At 39.2% G+C, this 17,307-nt stretch overlaps 1 protein-coding gene across 1 annotated transcript in view; it reads right to left on the reverse strand.

Moving 5' to 3' along the window:
- Positions 1-16,431, reverse strand: part of BTBD8 (BTB domain containing 8) — a 36,206-nt gene extending 19,775 nt beyond the window's left edge. The window contains exons 1-9 of the mRNA XM_066192475.1: positions 16,202-16,431; positions 15,954-16,124; positions 9,056-9,306; positions 8,070-8,187; positions 4,985-5,074; positions 2,798-2,878; positions 1,669-1,765; positions 957-1,045; positions 645-747 (exon numbers count right to left, since the gene is read on the reverse strand). Of these exons, the coding sequence (XP_066048572.1) occupies positions 645-747; positions 957-1,045; positions 1,669-1,765; positions 2,798-2,878; positions 4,985-5,074; positions 8,070-8,187; positions 9,056-9,306; positions 15,954-16,124; positions 16,202-16,311 (1,110 nt within the window). The 5' untranslated portion in view covers positions 16,312-16,431. The remainder of the gene's footprint in view (positions 1-644; positions 748-956; positions 1,046-1,668; positions 1,766-2,797; positions 2,879-4,984; positions 5,075-8,069; positions 8,188-9,055; positions 9,307-15,953; positions 16,125-16,201) is intronic.
- Positions 16,432-17,307: the final 876 nt, after the last annotated feature.

Raw genomic sequence — 17,307 nt, forward strand, 5'->3', positions numbered from 1 at the left:
GAATGCTGAGCTTTGAGGGGACCAAATAAACAAATTTGTTTACTGCCCATAAACAAATAGCTTGAGATCCCTGATAGCCAGTGACCACCTGAGGTCCGAAAAAAAAAAAAGTAAATTTTTCCAAATTAGAATACAGGTAAAGATGAAAAGGCAATCAGAAATGATGTATGCCACCATGTAACACAGAAATTGATACAGTCATTTCCCATTCCTCACTATCCAAGTACATTATCAGGGAATCATAGGATGGCCTGGGTTGAAAGGGACCTTACAGGTCCTCTAATCCCAGCCTCCCTGGAGGCAGGGACACTTCCCGCTAGACCAGGTTTCTCAGAGCCCCATCCAGTCTGGCCTTGAACACTTCCATAATGTTGCATTATGATGTCACAGTTGTTTCATAAACATATTTTCTATTATTATGGTGGACTTGGATGTGATTGTCACTAGACTTTGTTTCATGAAGCATAGCAATGACATTTCACATCAAAATAGTTTTTAAAATTGTTATTTTAATTGGAACTTTTACATAGTATAAATGAACTACAGATTTAAGATACTGCATTTATTATCTCTTAATTTACATTGTACAGCTAATAAGGAAAAAATTTACATTGCTCTATTTTTATACAAAGCACACTACTTACCAAAGAGTTAATCAACATAACAAGACAATTGTTCTGAAGTTCAGTAGGTAAATTGGCAAAGCTTTTCTCTGAAAAACATCTTGCAAAATGTTTTCCTACCCATCTGTTGAAAAGAGAGCCATTCTTAGGTAAGGAAGATGAAAAATGTTCTATCTTCACTTGTTAGCACAAGTGATACCTCTAAAGTATCGTGAAGAAAAAACATTTAAAATGTAAACATTTCATGTGCCAAAATAAATCCTATCTTGCAAAATAAAATTATTTCAACAGAAAGCAGATAAATTAAAAGTAATTTTATTTTATTTTACTTACTTCATGCAAGCAGCATATAGGTTTTCCACTCCCAACGAATGAGCAATAGCCATGCATTCTAGTACAGGTTGCTGTTTGCCAGGAACAGGCTAGAGTTAGAAAATTATCACAATTATTGTACATTTTGATTTACAGAAACCATACAGAAGTACAAGATCTTCAGTTCAAAGATTCAGAAGTAATGTCAACTGCCATGGTACTTAAATTTGTTTGCCTTTATGTAGTCATCTATTTCAACATGTCAGTGAAGTAGGATTCAGCCTCATGAGCCTAATGCATGAAAATGCTCAAATCTAAGCAGGTGTTTGTTTTTAAACCGATTTTAATTGAACAGACATTTTTCTCTAAATAGATGCCCATGAAACAAGATATGCAAATATACAGCATTTCCATATGCCCACCAAGAACAGTTGCATTTACAATAGCACATATCAAACTATACATAGTGTAATTTAATACATTGAATTAATCATGTAGAATACTGCTTTTAATCAGCTGGGGTTTCCAAGTGTCTATAAATAAGTGGATGACATCACAGGCCTTACTCTCACCGTCTATCCCAGATCCATACCTGAGAACAGGGACTGTTGACTTCAGCCAACACTTTGCTCACATGGGTCTTACGTATCTTGTCACTATGATTTAGTGTTAAGTGATAGATTAGAAATTCTCAGGCTCTATGGCTCACAAAGTAGCATGAGAAGTGACCTACCTTTTGGAAAAAATTGCAGTAATCTCGTTTCAGAATGTAGATAGCTACTTCTTTTAGTCCATCCAGCCCATACATGTCTGCAATGCCCAACACGCGACTAAAGAGAAAGCAGTAGTGACAGGAATCAAAAAATCCTTGTGATATCTGCATTTTCCTTACAGGACAACTTACATGCTAACTTCACCTCTTGGTTCAGTCAGAACTTACTGCAGAAGGAGATTGAGAACCAAGTGTGACACTTGCTAAAGAATAATCTTCAAAACAGAAACATATATTGACCTAATAATAATCTCCCAGCCATCGAGTTCAGCCCGTATAAAACCAAGCCTCAGTCATTAGCTGAGAAACTGTTTAGAACTAGACTCTCAGTTTCACTATTTTAAGGATAGCAAATAAAAAAAATATTTGTGCCAGCAGAGTTCCAGAATTTTGTAGGTTTTTTCCCAAAGATTACATAAAATGTTATTGATGACATTCTTAAAAAGCAGAGTGAGCAAACAATTATTTTATATAATAATCAATATAATATTTTCATTTTATATATCAATTCATTAGCTCAACATTGATATTGGGACATATTATAAACAATTGCACATTTTAGGAAATTGTAGCATTTTAACGTTTAGTGGCAGAGTTCATCACCTAATATATAAATGGTTTCAGAGAATAATTCACAAATTTCAGAATTTATTTCACTAATACAGGGTTCTGTATAAAACTGTGATTTAAAACTATCCCAGAAGAAAATACCAACATTTACATTGGTTCCTATATATCATCTTTTATGATCTAAGACTAACTACTTAGCCTTCTCATCACCTCGAATGATTATTCAAAAATAAATTCTAAATATTAACTTTTATAAACTTTTATTAACATTGTATATATTATTCTAAAAACTAAAAGGAAGGTACAGGCAAATTGGGAGTTATTTTGGTAGAAAACATCACATCTTCTCATAGAGTATTCCAAAACCAGCTGGCACACCTTTTTTGGCAGCTGTCAAATAAGTAAGATTTCTACAACAGCTTTATTTTTGGAGTTTTCCTTTTGATTTTTAACTGAGAAAATATAGAACAAGCAAAGAAGCACAAACTAAAATTAAAAAACAATAAAATTTGACATATACCCAACATCAACTTCGTCTGGGAAGTCCAAAATAGCTCCATATATAAAATGCAAGATGACATTCATTTCTGCATGGCTTATTCTGCAAAAAATAAGAATGAAAAAATACAAATAGAGACATGCCCATAATAAAATGCATCACATTTCTTAGCTAAAGGAAGTTGGTCAGAAAGCTGATACATCCTCCAGCTGCTCTGTGAATGGAAGGCAAATGATCCGGTAAAATCAAAGCAATAAGATTTTGCAATGCAGAAGTGTCTAAATGGACTACATTTGGGGTGAATTTAACTACTGGATGGACTTGCTGAAACTTCCTAACACTTTAGATCTTTGAAAATAAGTAATAAGCAGACTAATACTAATAACTATATTGTTTACACCAATAATATGGAAGTATTTTTTCATCCTTGCCAAGCTCTTTACTAGCAGTAAGTCAACAATTAAGTAACTATATATATCAAAATTGTTTTATTATAATTACCCTAAGTCTTTATTTATGATATGTTTACGTTTTTGCAACACTAAAAATACATTTAGTAGTTTTATTACAAGGCTAAGTAGAAATGTTACTCAGAATATTTAGAAAGTCTTTATTCAGATTAAGGAGGCTGGCACAGCAGTGTTTGCATCCTTTCACAGACCCAGCATCTTAACAGAAGGGCACAGAATGCCTCAATGATGGACATGATCTGAACGACATTTTCTTTCGCCTGTGCACATACATTTTTGTGCGCATTCTTCAGGACCCACAAGTGCTGTGTGCATTAATGTAAATGGAATATTCATGCAGAGCTAAGACCCTTTAAAACATTAGACATGTTTAAGCAATTGACATTGATGACTAAAAACAAAAGGAAAAAACCCAGCGTTGCAATGTGCAAAGAAGCAAAATCAGCACAGCTGTCTCCCTGTATAGCAGTACACACAACAGACATAAAGTCAGCAAGAAGGAGTTTCCCCACAGTCTTGACAGCTGTTACCATAAGAAGAATTTTCATTATTTCAGAGTAAGCCATATGTACTTCATTTATAAATGTTGTAGAAGACAGCACAGAAACCCGCATTAAGCAGAAAAGTGAACTGGAAAAGGTAAAATTATGCATATGACTCATAATAACAGAAATTATGAGACACTGGCATGAGAATAGTCTCATAGAAGGATTCAGTACTTCTCAGGAAAATGTCTCTACTGAGAAATAAGGATGGAAATTTCTTAACCACAGAGAAATCAATTACAGAGAGAGAAGTGTAAACACCAGATTAACTGGCGACTATCAGCCTCTAAAACACCATAAAAACTAAGGAATAAATTAAATTGCAAATATGTAGTTTTATAAGGATTTGGAAGTTAAAACCAAATCAACAGATAACCTTTCTGATTTTGCAGCAGCATTATTACACTGACAGGAACCTAAAATGAACATTTAAGAAAGCATCACTTGGTCAAGAGATTTTATATTAACACAAAGCAGTTACATTTTGCAGCACTGCAAGGTACACAGTTCTTTCTGAGGAAAACTGAGTCAGCCAACATCATGCCTGAAAAAAAAGCCAACATGTACATGGATCAGTACTCCCTTGCTTTTAAAGGAAATTGAATGTATTTCAATAGAGTTTTTTGATTCTGAAAAGAAGTAACCTGGCAGTCCCCAGCTTATCTGTGAAGTCTCAAGTATTCATCCTACAGTGACAGCTCCACTATTCTCACACAGAAAGCCATGGTGAACAAGCCCATTAGATCAAATTGCTTTAGTATATGCTGCTGGAGTATCTCAAACACTATTTAGGAAATATTATTTATCTTTACATTGTAAATATACTTATTGTACAAAAAGTATGAAAATTACATTGTTCAGACACTCACAGTATTTTTCATGGCATGTACAAAAAGAAGTGAAAGAATTCTCAAGTAGATTGTGAATATTAAAACATACTCTGCACAAAAGGATTAGTGCCCTTCTGCTGATGAAACAGACTTTTCTGAATCATCTGACAATATTAACAAATATACTACACACAGAGTTTCATCCTGGAGTCAAAACAGTACTCAGGAAATGTATCAGGCTGGAGAAAAGTGTCAAGGCATATTAATCTTCAGCGCTCTGTACACAGCACAGTTGTTACATATTTGCAGCGATTGTAAATTGCCTACCTTTGCTCCCACATGACTTGCAGAGACAACACTTACCCTTGAAGAGTGATGTGCTCTTGAGAGCTCTCAGCCCAACTTCCACTCAGCATAGCAGCAAAGTAACTAGATCTGGCACATAAAATGGCCCTGAGAGAGAAAAAGTAAACATTATTCCCCTACATACAAATATTCATGATGAGACTCTTTGATAACATTGACTTAAATCTTTGCCCTTTATGCATTAAGGTGTCAGCTGTGTACTGCATGCCTTTTCTCCCAGTATGTTTGGAATTTCAAAATATGCTACAGAAAAAAACAAACAGTACTCTATAAATTTTTCAGTTAAAGCTTGTTTTAATATGACTTTGAGATTCACACAGAAGAAATCTATTACCACAAGCATCTTCCTTTTATTTAAAATTTCACATTTATTTCTCCTGTTTTATTTACCAAATAAGAGTAAATAACAGAGTTATTGAATAGTTTATACAGCCCCATTATAAATAATTATATCCTGAACATCTTAAATTCTTCTTATATTACAAAATGTGTATTTTTCAAAATGATAAGTATGTAAGGTCTTGTATTCAAAATTTGCTATCCACCAAAAGCCAAACAAAACTTGCTATTAACATATGCTGGGACAATATGATGTGTTTTTACAACAAGAGCTATTAGTTACTTCTGTTTACACTTATTGCCCTTCTATATTTAAAAGGCATAACTGGCCATAACAGGGCTAATTCAATTTACTACTACTTCCATAAAAGACAATAAAGAAACCCCAGAGCTGCAGCCTGTAGCTCAGTATCTCTACCAGAATCAGTCTTCAAAATACTAAGGAAGAAGACCTTTGCAACAGGACTCTTAAAGTGAAAGTGCAGTGGCAGAGAGGAGGACAAGATAGTGGATGAAAACTGCTTTGTGATTTCAATTTTTCCAGATCCACACCAGTTAGAGTGTTAGCCTTATTGTATCTTATCTGGCTTACTACAGCCACAGATAATGTTCTCATACATAGAATTTTTTCATGACACTTGCTAAGCTTCCTATTATTTATAAAATTAGCTTATGTCATGTATTTCCTGTGGCAGAAAAAGCAAAATGTTATACTAGGCATGAGAATCCTTTCTGTTACATGTATTTGTCGTCTCTGAAAATGTTTCTGAGCACTCTCATTCTGCGTAGGAAGAAGCATGAAGAATGCTATTTATGGTCTCTTTTCTAGTCATTTTTTATTCTGTATTCTCTCATCTCTCTTCCCTCCTCCTGCTTCAGAAGTCTCAATAGTTTAAATTAGAAACTTCTCGCACATTCCTCCTGTGAGTCATCCAGCAAAAATAATAACAACAAAGCTCTTACTGAACATTTCATATCTCAGTGAAATATGTATATGTAAATGGATATTACATCCTAACTTGAAGTGTATGAAATTCTGGGCATACACACAATCTTTTTTTAATAAGATACAATAAAACAGTATCATAGAGGTATGGAATACCCTTTTCTCCAGTTTTTTCTTCCGTTCCAAATAAATTTTAGTAATGAACAGTGATCAATCAACTTCAAGGGTGTAGTTAGAGTGGATATTTCAAAGACTCATTTTAAATAAGACAGGTCCTCAACAGAACATGGACAAGTATGCAGTACCTGAATTTAAATTTTATCGGCATATATTTGTAAAATATATGGAGATACCAACTTATTTTGAAATAACTTTATCTGTGCTTTCCTACAGTGATGGTTAGTGCCAGTTTTATTACCAAGCAAATCTGACTTGCTTCATGCAGAGCTCTGTAAGAATGCAACACTAGGAAGACACAAACCAGCAACACTAAAGTCTATTAGAAGTTCACAGGACTTCATGAGAAAGTAAGGAATATTGGCACAAGTGGTGGGAGATGCTGGGGGCCTAACCTGTCTCCTGCTTGAGAACTTAAAAAAACCCCCTTACAGTAAGTAAATCATTGTGGTGCTTTCACCACAATGATATTGGAAGTTCCATTGCCCTTATAGCTCCTACTGTTCACATGACACAGTGCTAAAACGAGCTCAAGTCCTGTGCCTGTTTCAGAACATCCTTGTTTTCTCTATGATTTACTGCCATGTTTTTTGATGCTAGTTAAACTAGATACATCGCTCCAGGCAGTAAGTGGCCTGAATTAAATAAGCTCTGCTGATAGAAGCTCTTTGTTGCATTATTTTTTCTGCATTAAAGCATTTGTTTCTCAAACTTATGTATCTGAGAACATATAATGTAGACCTGAAGAAACATTCTTTACTACACTTCATTCTGAAAATGTAGCATATATCCAAATACCCACACAATTATGACATATCTTCTATAAAGATATTGTAACATCAGTAATAAACACACCCCCCCCCCCCCAGTTTTGTGTTGAGAAAGTACTAAAAGTAATGGAAGGTTATTATAGTCCCTTTCAATTACTTAATATACTCAAAGGGAACAAAATCCAGGCTGTCTAGTTTGTTATCTCATATGCAAAAGGACTTATATCAAAGGTACAAGGAATGGTACTGACACTTTAATTTGCTTTCCCAAGCCACACGAGCACAATAAGCCAAAGTTCTTAAACGGTCTTGGACTTTTGATCTAGGAAAATCTCCTGACAATCTTTGCACCTACGTAACTGAAGTAATGAAAGTAAAACCAGATTTTGTAGGTGCAGATTCTCAAGAGCTGAAACAAAAATTAATACTCAAGAAATTTTCTGCCTATATGAAAATTTTATTCAGCATTAATAACTGAATGGTTTATTAGTAGATTTTTCATTTTCTTTACAGAGCACAGATTATTTTTTATTATTTTGTATTTCATATATATATAAATTAGGAAAAAATCTACAAGTATTTCCATGACTCTATACTCAATATATGAGTTTACAGTGGCAGTCTTAGAAGTTCTAAAAGTGCAGTTGTTTCCAAAATAGTTGCTGTTGATGATAAATTATATTCATTAGTATCAAAGTACAGCCACTCCACACATAAGAGCTAAAAACTGTAACAATTCAGAGATAGGAAACAGCACCAGCAATAACATCCTACAGATATACAGTAACAGCAGCATTTTATACCAGATGGTTATTGATTGAACATCTTTTTACTGTAAATACTTATGTACCTGTGAGCTTGAAAATCTTTGCCTTCTACACATATATTAATATCTGGACAACAGCACCTCTTGTAGAGCATCAGTAAGTCTTCTCCTAACACAGACGCAGTTTCTACTTTGGAATTACCTGCATATAGGGAGAAAGAGCTGTTTTCCCTTTGTCAGGTGTACAAGAGACTATTGACAGTGCACAGACAAAATATTTGAAAATAATCTGACATAATTACATTTTTTTATTATTGCATATTCAAGCTAGGATTTTCCTTGAAAAGTTTTCCAAACATTGCTTTTTACTTCTTATTTTGACTTACCAGAAACTTGACCAATGCTCCCTATTTGGTATCTACAGAAGAAGTGCTACAGTTACTCTTCCATAAGATTAAGCACCCAGTTCATTTTTTTCAGCAGTGGTCCCAAACCTCTGCACTTAAAGAGGAGTTGCCCCTGAGGAAGTTTGGGGTCATGCCGTGCTACAGGCTTCCACCTGAGCAGATCTGCTGCTTGAGCCCGTGTCACTGTCGCAGCTGGAGCAGCCAGCACCTCTGGAGAAGATACAGTTAAACATTTCCTTCTATTATTTCATTCAGAGCTGTAGTATGGCAGATTGTGAAAGGTTCCAGAACCCTCATAAAACAATAGTGGAAGCAGTGCAATTTGCTAGGAAAGGACTACAAGGGAGATACTCTGCTGTATGTCCCACGTGGTGAGGAGTGGACCTCAAGTATTCCAGGGAAAAGGCAGGACATGGTGATGACCATGCCTGATGCCTGGCAATTCCAGATTTATTACACCACACATTGGCTGGGAACTGTGCCTGCCTAACTTCTGCAGCAATTCATTTGTTCATAGAGTGAGACAATGAGGTGGGCCATAGAAAAAATATCCAGCTGTGCTGTAACAATAGTGTTAATTTTGCCTGCATTTTTACAACTGTAGGAGTATTTGAACAATTATTTAAAACGCAAAAAGAGAAAAAAGTGTAATTCCAAACCTACCTGCAGCAGCTTTGTCGCTTTCTGCATCAATGACTGTTTCTGGAATTTCTTCCTCAATATCAGACAAACAAACAGCTTCTTTCTGCACAGCTCCACTTGGACTGTTCTGATCAACTAGTGTTCTTTTGCTTTGTCCAAGACAATTTACATTATTTTGAGCCTTCGGAAGAGTAGTAACGTTGCTTTCTTGTATTTTCCTCATGAACAGCTCCTCAATTTCTTTAAGATTTATATCAGATGAATATAGAGTCCTAGAAGATAACACTAATTTTTACCCCTGTTATTTTTTAATTGAAGAAAACAAATAAAAAATTGCTTTTTTTTAACTCCAACAAAACTCTTGAGCAGAAAACAAAGAGTTGGACTCTCCGGTGCTTAAAAAACAAACCTTTTTGAAAATATATCTCTGGAAAACCTATTTCTGCAAATGCTTGAAAAACATAAACAAGCACCACAAAATATCAAAACCTTCTAACATCAACGTTACAGTAAAAAAAATCATAAAAACTGTATAGAGATATAAATGAATTGGAGAAATAAATTTTAATTTCAAAGGGAGCCCTTAAAATACAAAAATTTGCAGTTAAGATTACCCAAGAACTTTCACTTTGCCCATCTAGTAATTCCAGCTTCCCACTTTCCCATCTGTTTCACCAGCTTATTTTTGGCTCAGGATCTGGAAAGGCTAACAAAGCCTGCAGTCTGTGACTGCAAAGATCTCACATTTCTAGAAACATACTGCACTCCAGCACAGATAACATGTTTTATCCTTGGTTTCATACCATCTAGATGAAGCTAACCAAGTTTAACAGAAGAGCTACAGTTCCTTTGGATGTAGCAGAAATATTCAGAGATCTCCTTTAGTCACTCATTCCATGGCAAAGAGGCTTTTTTGCTAATACAGAACAGTCATTTGAGTGTGTTGTTTGGACACTGTACTCTGACAGGGCAGAGAAAACATACAAAGGAATCATCTTCCTTCTTAAGTCCTGTATTTAAAGGACTGAGATAGAATTTTTTTTGTCTTCGTGATAGAGGTCCTCACCAGGAGAGAAGAAACAAGAACGTAGGGAATGAGAATGTTAATATTTTCTTAGATTTTGAAAGCAAGAACCAGGAAAGGATGTAACGGGAACAATAAGACTTCACATGGAAAGAGTAAGATCAGTGGACCCTTTTTACATGTGATTTTAAGGTTGTTGTGTATGTATGTGCTTCCAGAACTCCTAACCTGTGAAGTGACCCTCTATTGCTTTTCATATTTAAAGTGCTTTCCAACCTAGCATAATAATAGCATGAGGGAAAAACAAGTAATAACATGCCATATTACCAAGAATGGGAACAAAAGTTGCTTGATGGGGCAGGGAAAGTTAGCAATTCTTTAGAAAATTCAAGACCATGACTTCCACACATTTTTCCTCATTCACTGTTCTTCACAGTAGGTAACATCTGTGTTTTACAGCTCTAAGGCAGTAGGAATCAAGAATAGAAATTCAGAATAGAAACTCAGTTAAGCTAGAGATTTCAAAATTTCACACAAGTATCCTGAAGTTTTTGTCCACATTAGACCTTCCAAGAACTGTCACTTAAAGTGACATTGACAATGCTAGCACTAGGAAAAAAAAAAGGAAAAGAAAAAAAGAAAAAATCCAATAATTTGCACTTTATCCCTCCATCTTCACCAGATGTAAGCTAGTACCACAATTACATAAGTACACGGGTCACGTACGGAATTTTAAAAACTGCAGGAAGTTCCCTAGGAAGGATTTGTTGAAAAAAAAAAATCCCATTGAACATGTTAGGCTAAATTTGCACTGGAATTTTTCTTGTTCACCTTTCTGTTGCTTCAGAGTTTTTGCATATTTAACATGTAGACAGTACAAATTGACTTTGAGAGAGAAAGAAAATTAGCAGCAACAGATAGAGTGTTTTGGTATAAATTTATTACTTTAATATTCTTACTTACTTTCTGCAAACATCCATATGGAAAAAACATCCATAGGGAATCTCATAAGCTAGGCAACAATCCCCTGGGAATGTTCAGGCTATTTTCAGAGAATCTACTTAAGAAACCTCAGGAATGCAATTAATTTTGTTATCACTAAGCTTCAGTCAATAAAAACAGCATCCTTACCACAACAAGGAACTCAGTAAATAAAACAAAAAAAGTGGCATTTTAAATCAGAACTAAGTAACTGGTTTCTGGATCTGAAAAAGTTAATTCTATTTTAAATAAGTTTTTTTCCTGTAAAAAGTCAAGAAACTTTAACTCTTTCAGTTAACATTTAAAATCCAGCCACATTCCTGGATTTATTACTTCCAGAAATTCAGCAGATTATCTTAATTTTAGAGTTCTGCTTAACACAGACTGTAAATTTACTACTTTGAAAGACTCATGGATGCATCCATCATTTTGCTTCACAGACAGCAAAATGATTTTGGCAGATCTTTTAGAAATTTCCTCTTATCTCAGTAAATCCCATAAGATGTTTCCAGAATGCAAGATTCTGCAGTTTTCTATAACCTGCTATTAAAAACTTTGCTTGGCAGCGCCCTGTATTTTATGGGCTCACTTCTAAAGCAGAGTGAAGTTTTCTAGACTGTCTCCTCCAGAGTATTAAATGGTGCCTTTCTGCATAAGCAAAAGCTAGGGAAATCTGGCATCCTTGGACCTTGGAGCTCAGATGGTTGTGATAATGCAAAACCATCTCTTCAAAGCAGTTGCTTTAAGAATCCAGGACCTTTACTGCAGAATTGTATTAGGAATAGCCTTTAAAAACTGTTCCAAACCTCTCGAGCAGGCATCATTCAATATGCCATCCTAGTTTCGTTATCTAAAGAGCAAAGACTTCTCACTGTTACACTAGAAATAACTTTTAATAGAGAATTCTAATTTCCACAATTCAGGATTTACTGTTTCACAGAGTTTAAGACACTTGCATCACATCTCCCATATTGCCACATTTGTAGGGAAAGGTTTGTTCATTTTAGTTGTTTGGGAGGGATGATTTTTTTTCAGCTGTACTGCTGATTCCCTTATGTCTTAATACAGGGAAAAGAATAGTTGTTGTGCTAAAAAATCCACCTGCAAGTGCCACAAAAAGCCCTTTTCACAGCTGATTTGTTTTCAAGTTCCATGAATCAGTCACTTAGAGAAGATACTCCTTGCAGGTTAGGATGCACCACATCAATAGGCATGAGTGATAAAAGGATAGAAGGGAAGGAGCATATCAGAACAGTCTGTAAAAACCACAAAATTCTAAGAACATGTGAGGCAGGCTATTCTTAAAGTGGTCTGCAACTATAGCCCACTGGGGGAATACTCAAGTATAGATATTAACAGTAGGATTGCTGAGGCATAAAGGAATTCAGTATCCCTACGCACAACTCAGGTTTGCTGCCTCCAAAACAGCCATTATCCAATAGGGACCACGACAATTTAGCAATCAGGAAGAAACTCATAGACAACTTACTTAAAGATGTATTTCCCTTTTTCACTACTTTGTAGTCCAGTATTATCTAGTGGAACTCTAACTGGGAATTGTATTTAAAGAACAAATATTCACAAACATTCTATTTGGTGTAACTCGTTTATGAAAACCCCACATGCAAGAGAATATCATGCTGGAAATAGTGCTAAGCCATCACCTTCTGTAGTGTCAGTATGATGCTGTGTAATTTTAACAGGTACCCCACCTTACGGCTTGGGTGTTTTTCCCCCGGCACACAGAAAAGAATCTGATAGACATGAGCAACACTGAGTTTGCAAGAAGTGTGGCTAGGTGGCAGATGAAACAGAACAATACTATAGGGTATCTATTGTACTCACAGCAGTTACTATAGCTGAAGATTTTTTATACAAAGGAAAGGTGTGTGCATACATAGACTCTACAGAAGAAAGTTATTGCCATCATGCTGTCTAGAGATTACCTTCTAAAAGGTTTCTGCCTGCACTTAAGCGAGATGCAGCATCCTTGTCCTGCCTGATACAGAACTCTACAAGCCTAACACGGTCGAAAGGCTTGGCTGGTCGACTTTGAACCAACTGCTGGTATTGCAAACTAACCCCTGTGGCAGTAAATGTCACAAGGACAATTGTATTCCTTTGTATTTGATTGTTTTTATTGCTTTTTAACTGGACCTCACTGCCATTAGGTCCTTCTCTGTCCTTGCTTGTATCAGACCCCTCTAATAGAGATATTAAGAGACAATGCCTAGATTTTTATTGTTAAAGCAAAATTTTGTCCAACTGCAAGAGAAAATAAATAGCAGTTTGCCTGTCAGCAGGCAAGACAGTAATGATCTGCAACAGTCAGCCATCCTTCAAGGATGCTAAGTTTCCCTTCTTGAGGCACACTGCAGAACCCTGCCGAGGCAGTCATCTCCAGCCATCAGTGTACTTGCAGCTGTTGACATTTTTCTAGTTGTGTCCTGAAGAATGACAGAAGGCTATTGGAGGGCAGTCAATATTACATTAACTTCACCAGGCAAAACGTAGGGTGTGTAGTGTCTACAAAATGGATGCTGCACATCTGGGGACCAGAAGTTTCTTCCTGGTATCCTTAGATAGTGCAAGTGTACAGAGGGAAACAAAGCACTGCTGTTGCTCCTCACGCTGAGGCTATGCAGAAAGATCAGCATGAAGTTTCCTATGTCCTATCTCCTGCTCAAAGGGGAGGCAAGAGGAGCTGCACAGCCTTTGGCACACAAGTGACACTTCATCTCTCCTGATGAGGAGAGACAGAGGCCCAAAGGAAGTTGCCTCACTGAGATGTAGGCCAGATATAGCTCGTGAGAAAATAAAGCCCCCAAATCCCCATGGAAAAACATTTTTTACTCAGGAAAATATAAGCAAAGCTAAATACAAACAGGAAAAGGAATGAGAATTTGTTACAGCTTTGATGAACTCAACAATACTATTACTAGTATTCCACTGTCCATATATATAAGAAACCAGAACTTTTGTAGAAGACAGTATCTTTCTCTCAGGAGCTCAGCTGCAGCTACAGATCTCTGTTACAACTCATGGTGGCAGTTCACATGCTCCAAGAACTAGGCTGGCTTCCAGTAAAACAAAAGCTCCAATTTAAGGCACTGTTTTGCAGTTACAAAGATCTAATAAATTTACATCTTAACAACAAGAAACCACTGAGATTCAGCAGCCATTGGTACTACTTGATCATCAGAACAATGAATTAGGCTAGGCTCTTTTCAACCAATCCTTTCTTTAGTCCAAATGAGTTCATTGTTGTCAGACTTCAGTGCACTCTGTAAGCACAAATCTCTACAGAATGTGCTAGGTTAAAAAGCACCAAAGACTAAGTTAAGAAAAGCAATTATCTTGCAAAGCACACTTCATACACAGCTTAGAACATCTGGGGAAGGTCATTAGAAAATTCTAAACTCACTGTGAAAAGACACAAGGTTTACAATAAGTTGAGCTGAGTTTAAAGGTGTTTTCCAATACCATGCTTTTTGGAGAATATGCAGGGCTCCAGACATCATTCCTTGCCTTACAGCAAGCCCAGACAAAATTGAAAGCAAGAATCAGTGACATATGAAGTGCTTACCATTAGGCATACAAAGCCCTGATATACCAGTATATAAATAATTATTCCAAATAATTATTTCAAAATTAATTTGATTTTTTTTTAAATTGCATTATGATGCTTCTCCATGAAATTCTTCTGTAACACCACTTACATGAATGTGAAAGAAATTAATGATGTCATAGTAACAATGGAATGAGGAAAAATACAAGACAAAATCCACGCTGCTTTGTTTCTTACCACTTGTTTTGCTAATGCTCCTACCAGGCTGTGGCAGCAAGCCAACAAATGCCTGGTAATCAACCTGCTCCACTACAAGGATTCTATGTTTCAGATATTACTCTGGTTTCAGAACGTTTTCTTTCATAGTTAGGTTGTGTTTCAAACACTAAACTTTTAAACTGCAACACTATCCCGTTGCTGTTGGCAACAAACTCAGGAGCCTGCAAGTACCTACATTTTCTAGGCACATCCTGAATTCATGTGAAATCCCAGAATGATTTCTTTCTACCACTTTGCTCCTGGTGCATTCCTGTAAGTGCCGATCCGCTCTAACACCAACTCTTTTTCAAGGAAAGTAGGTGGCACCACCACAGCTTTGTTAGAGAAAAGCAGTTCTTTGAAAAAAGGATTAGAGGAGCTTGTAAGAAGGAGGATTGCAAGGTCTGGTGGCAGGACCAGCCAACACCCCTCATGTAACTCACCTAAGGTTTGGAGCAAGAATAAGAGATGTTGCATATGTGGCAATGGGAAAATAGCTGGCAGTGCAAAAACATGCTGGCCCTTGCACTAGTCCCTGGGGAGCAGCCAGCCCACACACCTCCCTCTGGGATCCCAGTCTGCATCAAAGCTATGCTGTGTTTGGCCCAGCCCATGGTTCACCAGGACTTGAGAGAAGAGTTTCAAACTCAATGCGTTTTCATCCAACTTGCTGAAGTTCTCCTAGATTCCTATATCCATAACTTTTTAAAACATGAGCAGAGAGTAGGTTTTATTTGCTGCTTTCATCTGGGAATCTAGCTAAAAAGGGTTTTAGTACGCACAGACAATCTCAAAGGATTTTTGTTGACTTTTTCTCTTTTTCTATCACGAGTCCTTTACATACCATAAAAAAAGCACGCTAAGGTGCAGAGTACAGCCATGTGCCATCAGCAGAAGGACAAAGGCAGAGGAAAAGAAAGAAGTTACAGAAAAGTCCTCTGCAAACTCTACAGGAAGGCTGTGAGGGTACTGCCTTGAATGGGAAAAGCTTTAAAACAGGTGCTGGCATTGGGAAAAAAGAAGAGGCAGGGCACAACAGAGGTGGTGCCGGGGCCAGCCCATCAATCCTGCCGCGGCCGCGCACTCACCGCAGGAATTCCCGTAACTCCGCGGGCTCCATGCCGTCCAGCTGCAGCTGCCCCCCCGCCAGAGCTTCGCAGACCAGCGGCGCCCGCGCCAGCAGCACCGCCCGGTGCAGCCGCACCTCCTCGTCGCCTACTTGGAAGGTCACGTCGGAGTGGGTCCCCTCCGCCAGCAGCCTGCGGGACGGCACCGTTACCGCGAGTCCCCGCCCCGCCCGGGGCCGCCCCCGGCTCGGCCGCCGCCCCGCGCCCACCTGTCGAGGTCCTGCCGGAGCTGCTCGGCCAGCGCCTCCTTCAGCCGCTGCCGCTCCGCCGCCGCCGGGCCGGGGCCCTTCGGGGCCGCGCCGCCGCCGCAGCGCGCCATGTGCCGGCTGCCACTCGCCCCGCGCCCGGCACGGCGACAGACGCGCGGGGCGGGAGTGGCAGTCGGTGCCTTGGCGGCCGCACTGGCGGAGAGCACCGGGACGGCGCTCGGGGCACGGGCAGTAACCGGCCCCGGAGAGGAGAGACGCGGAACCCGCGCCGAGCGGGACGCGGCGCCTTCCCCGCGCCGCTCGCGGGGCGGGGCCAGCAAGGGCCTCCGCCAATGAGGGTTCGCGGCACTGGCATGGCCCCGCCCCCGGCAGGCAACCCGAGGAGAGAGCGTGGCCTCATCGACGGGGCGGGGCCTCTGATGGGGCGGGGCCTCGGCCGGCCGAGTGCGGGCACCGCCGGGAGGGCGCCCCCTGCCGCCCAGCCGCGGGCCGTTCCCGCCTCGCCCTCGAGGGCAGCGCCCTCACGTGCGGGGCCCGGCGTTCCCCGGCAGCCCTGCCTGCCGTGCGTCCGTGCCCTGTGCCCCTGCCGTGCGTCCGTGCCCTGTGCCCCTGCCCCGTGCCCCTGCCGTGCGTCCGTGCCCTGTGCCCCTGCCCTGTGCCCCTGCCGGGGGGAAGGAACGGGCTGCAGCTTCCAGCCAGCCGGTGCTCTGCAGGAAAATCCGTTCCCTCCAGCACTGGCTGTCTTGACAGAGCAAAACTACTGCACAGGTCATAGAAGTTTCTCTGTGCCACCTCCTGAGACAAGGGAGAGCCTTTCCAGCTTCACAGTGCAAGTAAGAGAAGCACATAACCATTTAAGTTGATATGTGCTGAAAGTATTCAGGGAAAAATGCTTGAAAGGCAGGTACCAGTGGTGGATATAAGGAGGCAAGTTCAACACCATTGTCATGATCCTGAGGAGACTCTTCTGGGATTTGGAGAAGGGGACGGGAGCAGGTCTCCAGCCACGAGCTAATTCTGGGCAGACAGCACCGCTTGGTCCTTCCTTGTGAGGTAACACTGAGCAGGGACTGCACCGAGTACCCGAGTGGGACACAGTGGCTCAA

This window comes from Chamaea fasciata, unplaced genomic scaffold (assembly GCF_029207755.1).
Source record: "Chamaea fasciata isolate MVZ Bird 193981 ecotype frontalis unplaced genomic scaffold, bChaFas1.0.hap1 SCAF_10, whole genome shotgun sequence".
Lineage (NCBI taxonomy): Eukaryota > Metazoa > Chordata > Aves > Passeriformes > Sylviidae > Chamaea > Chamaea fasciata.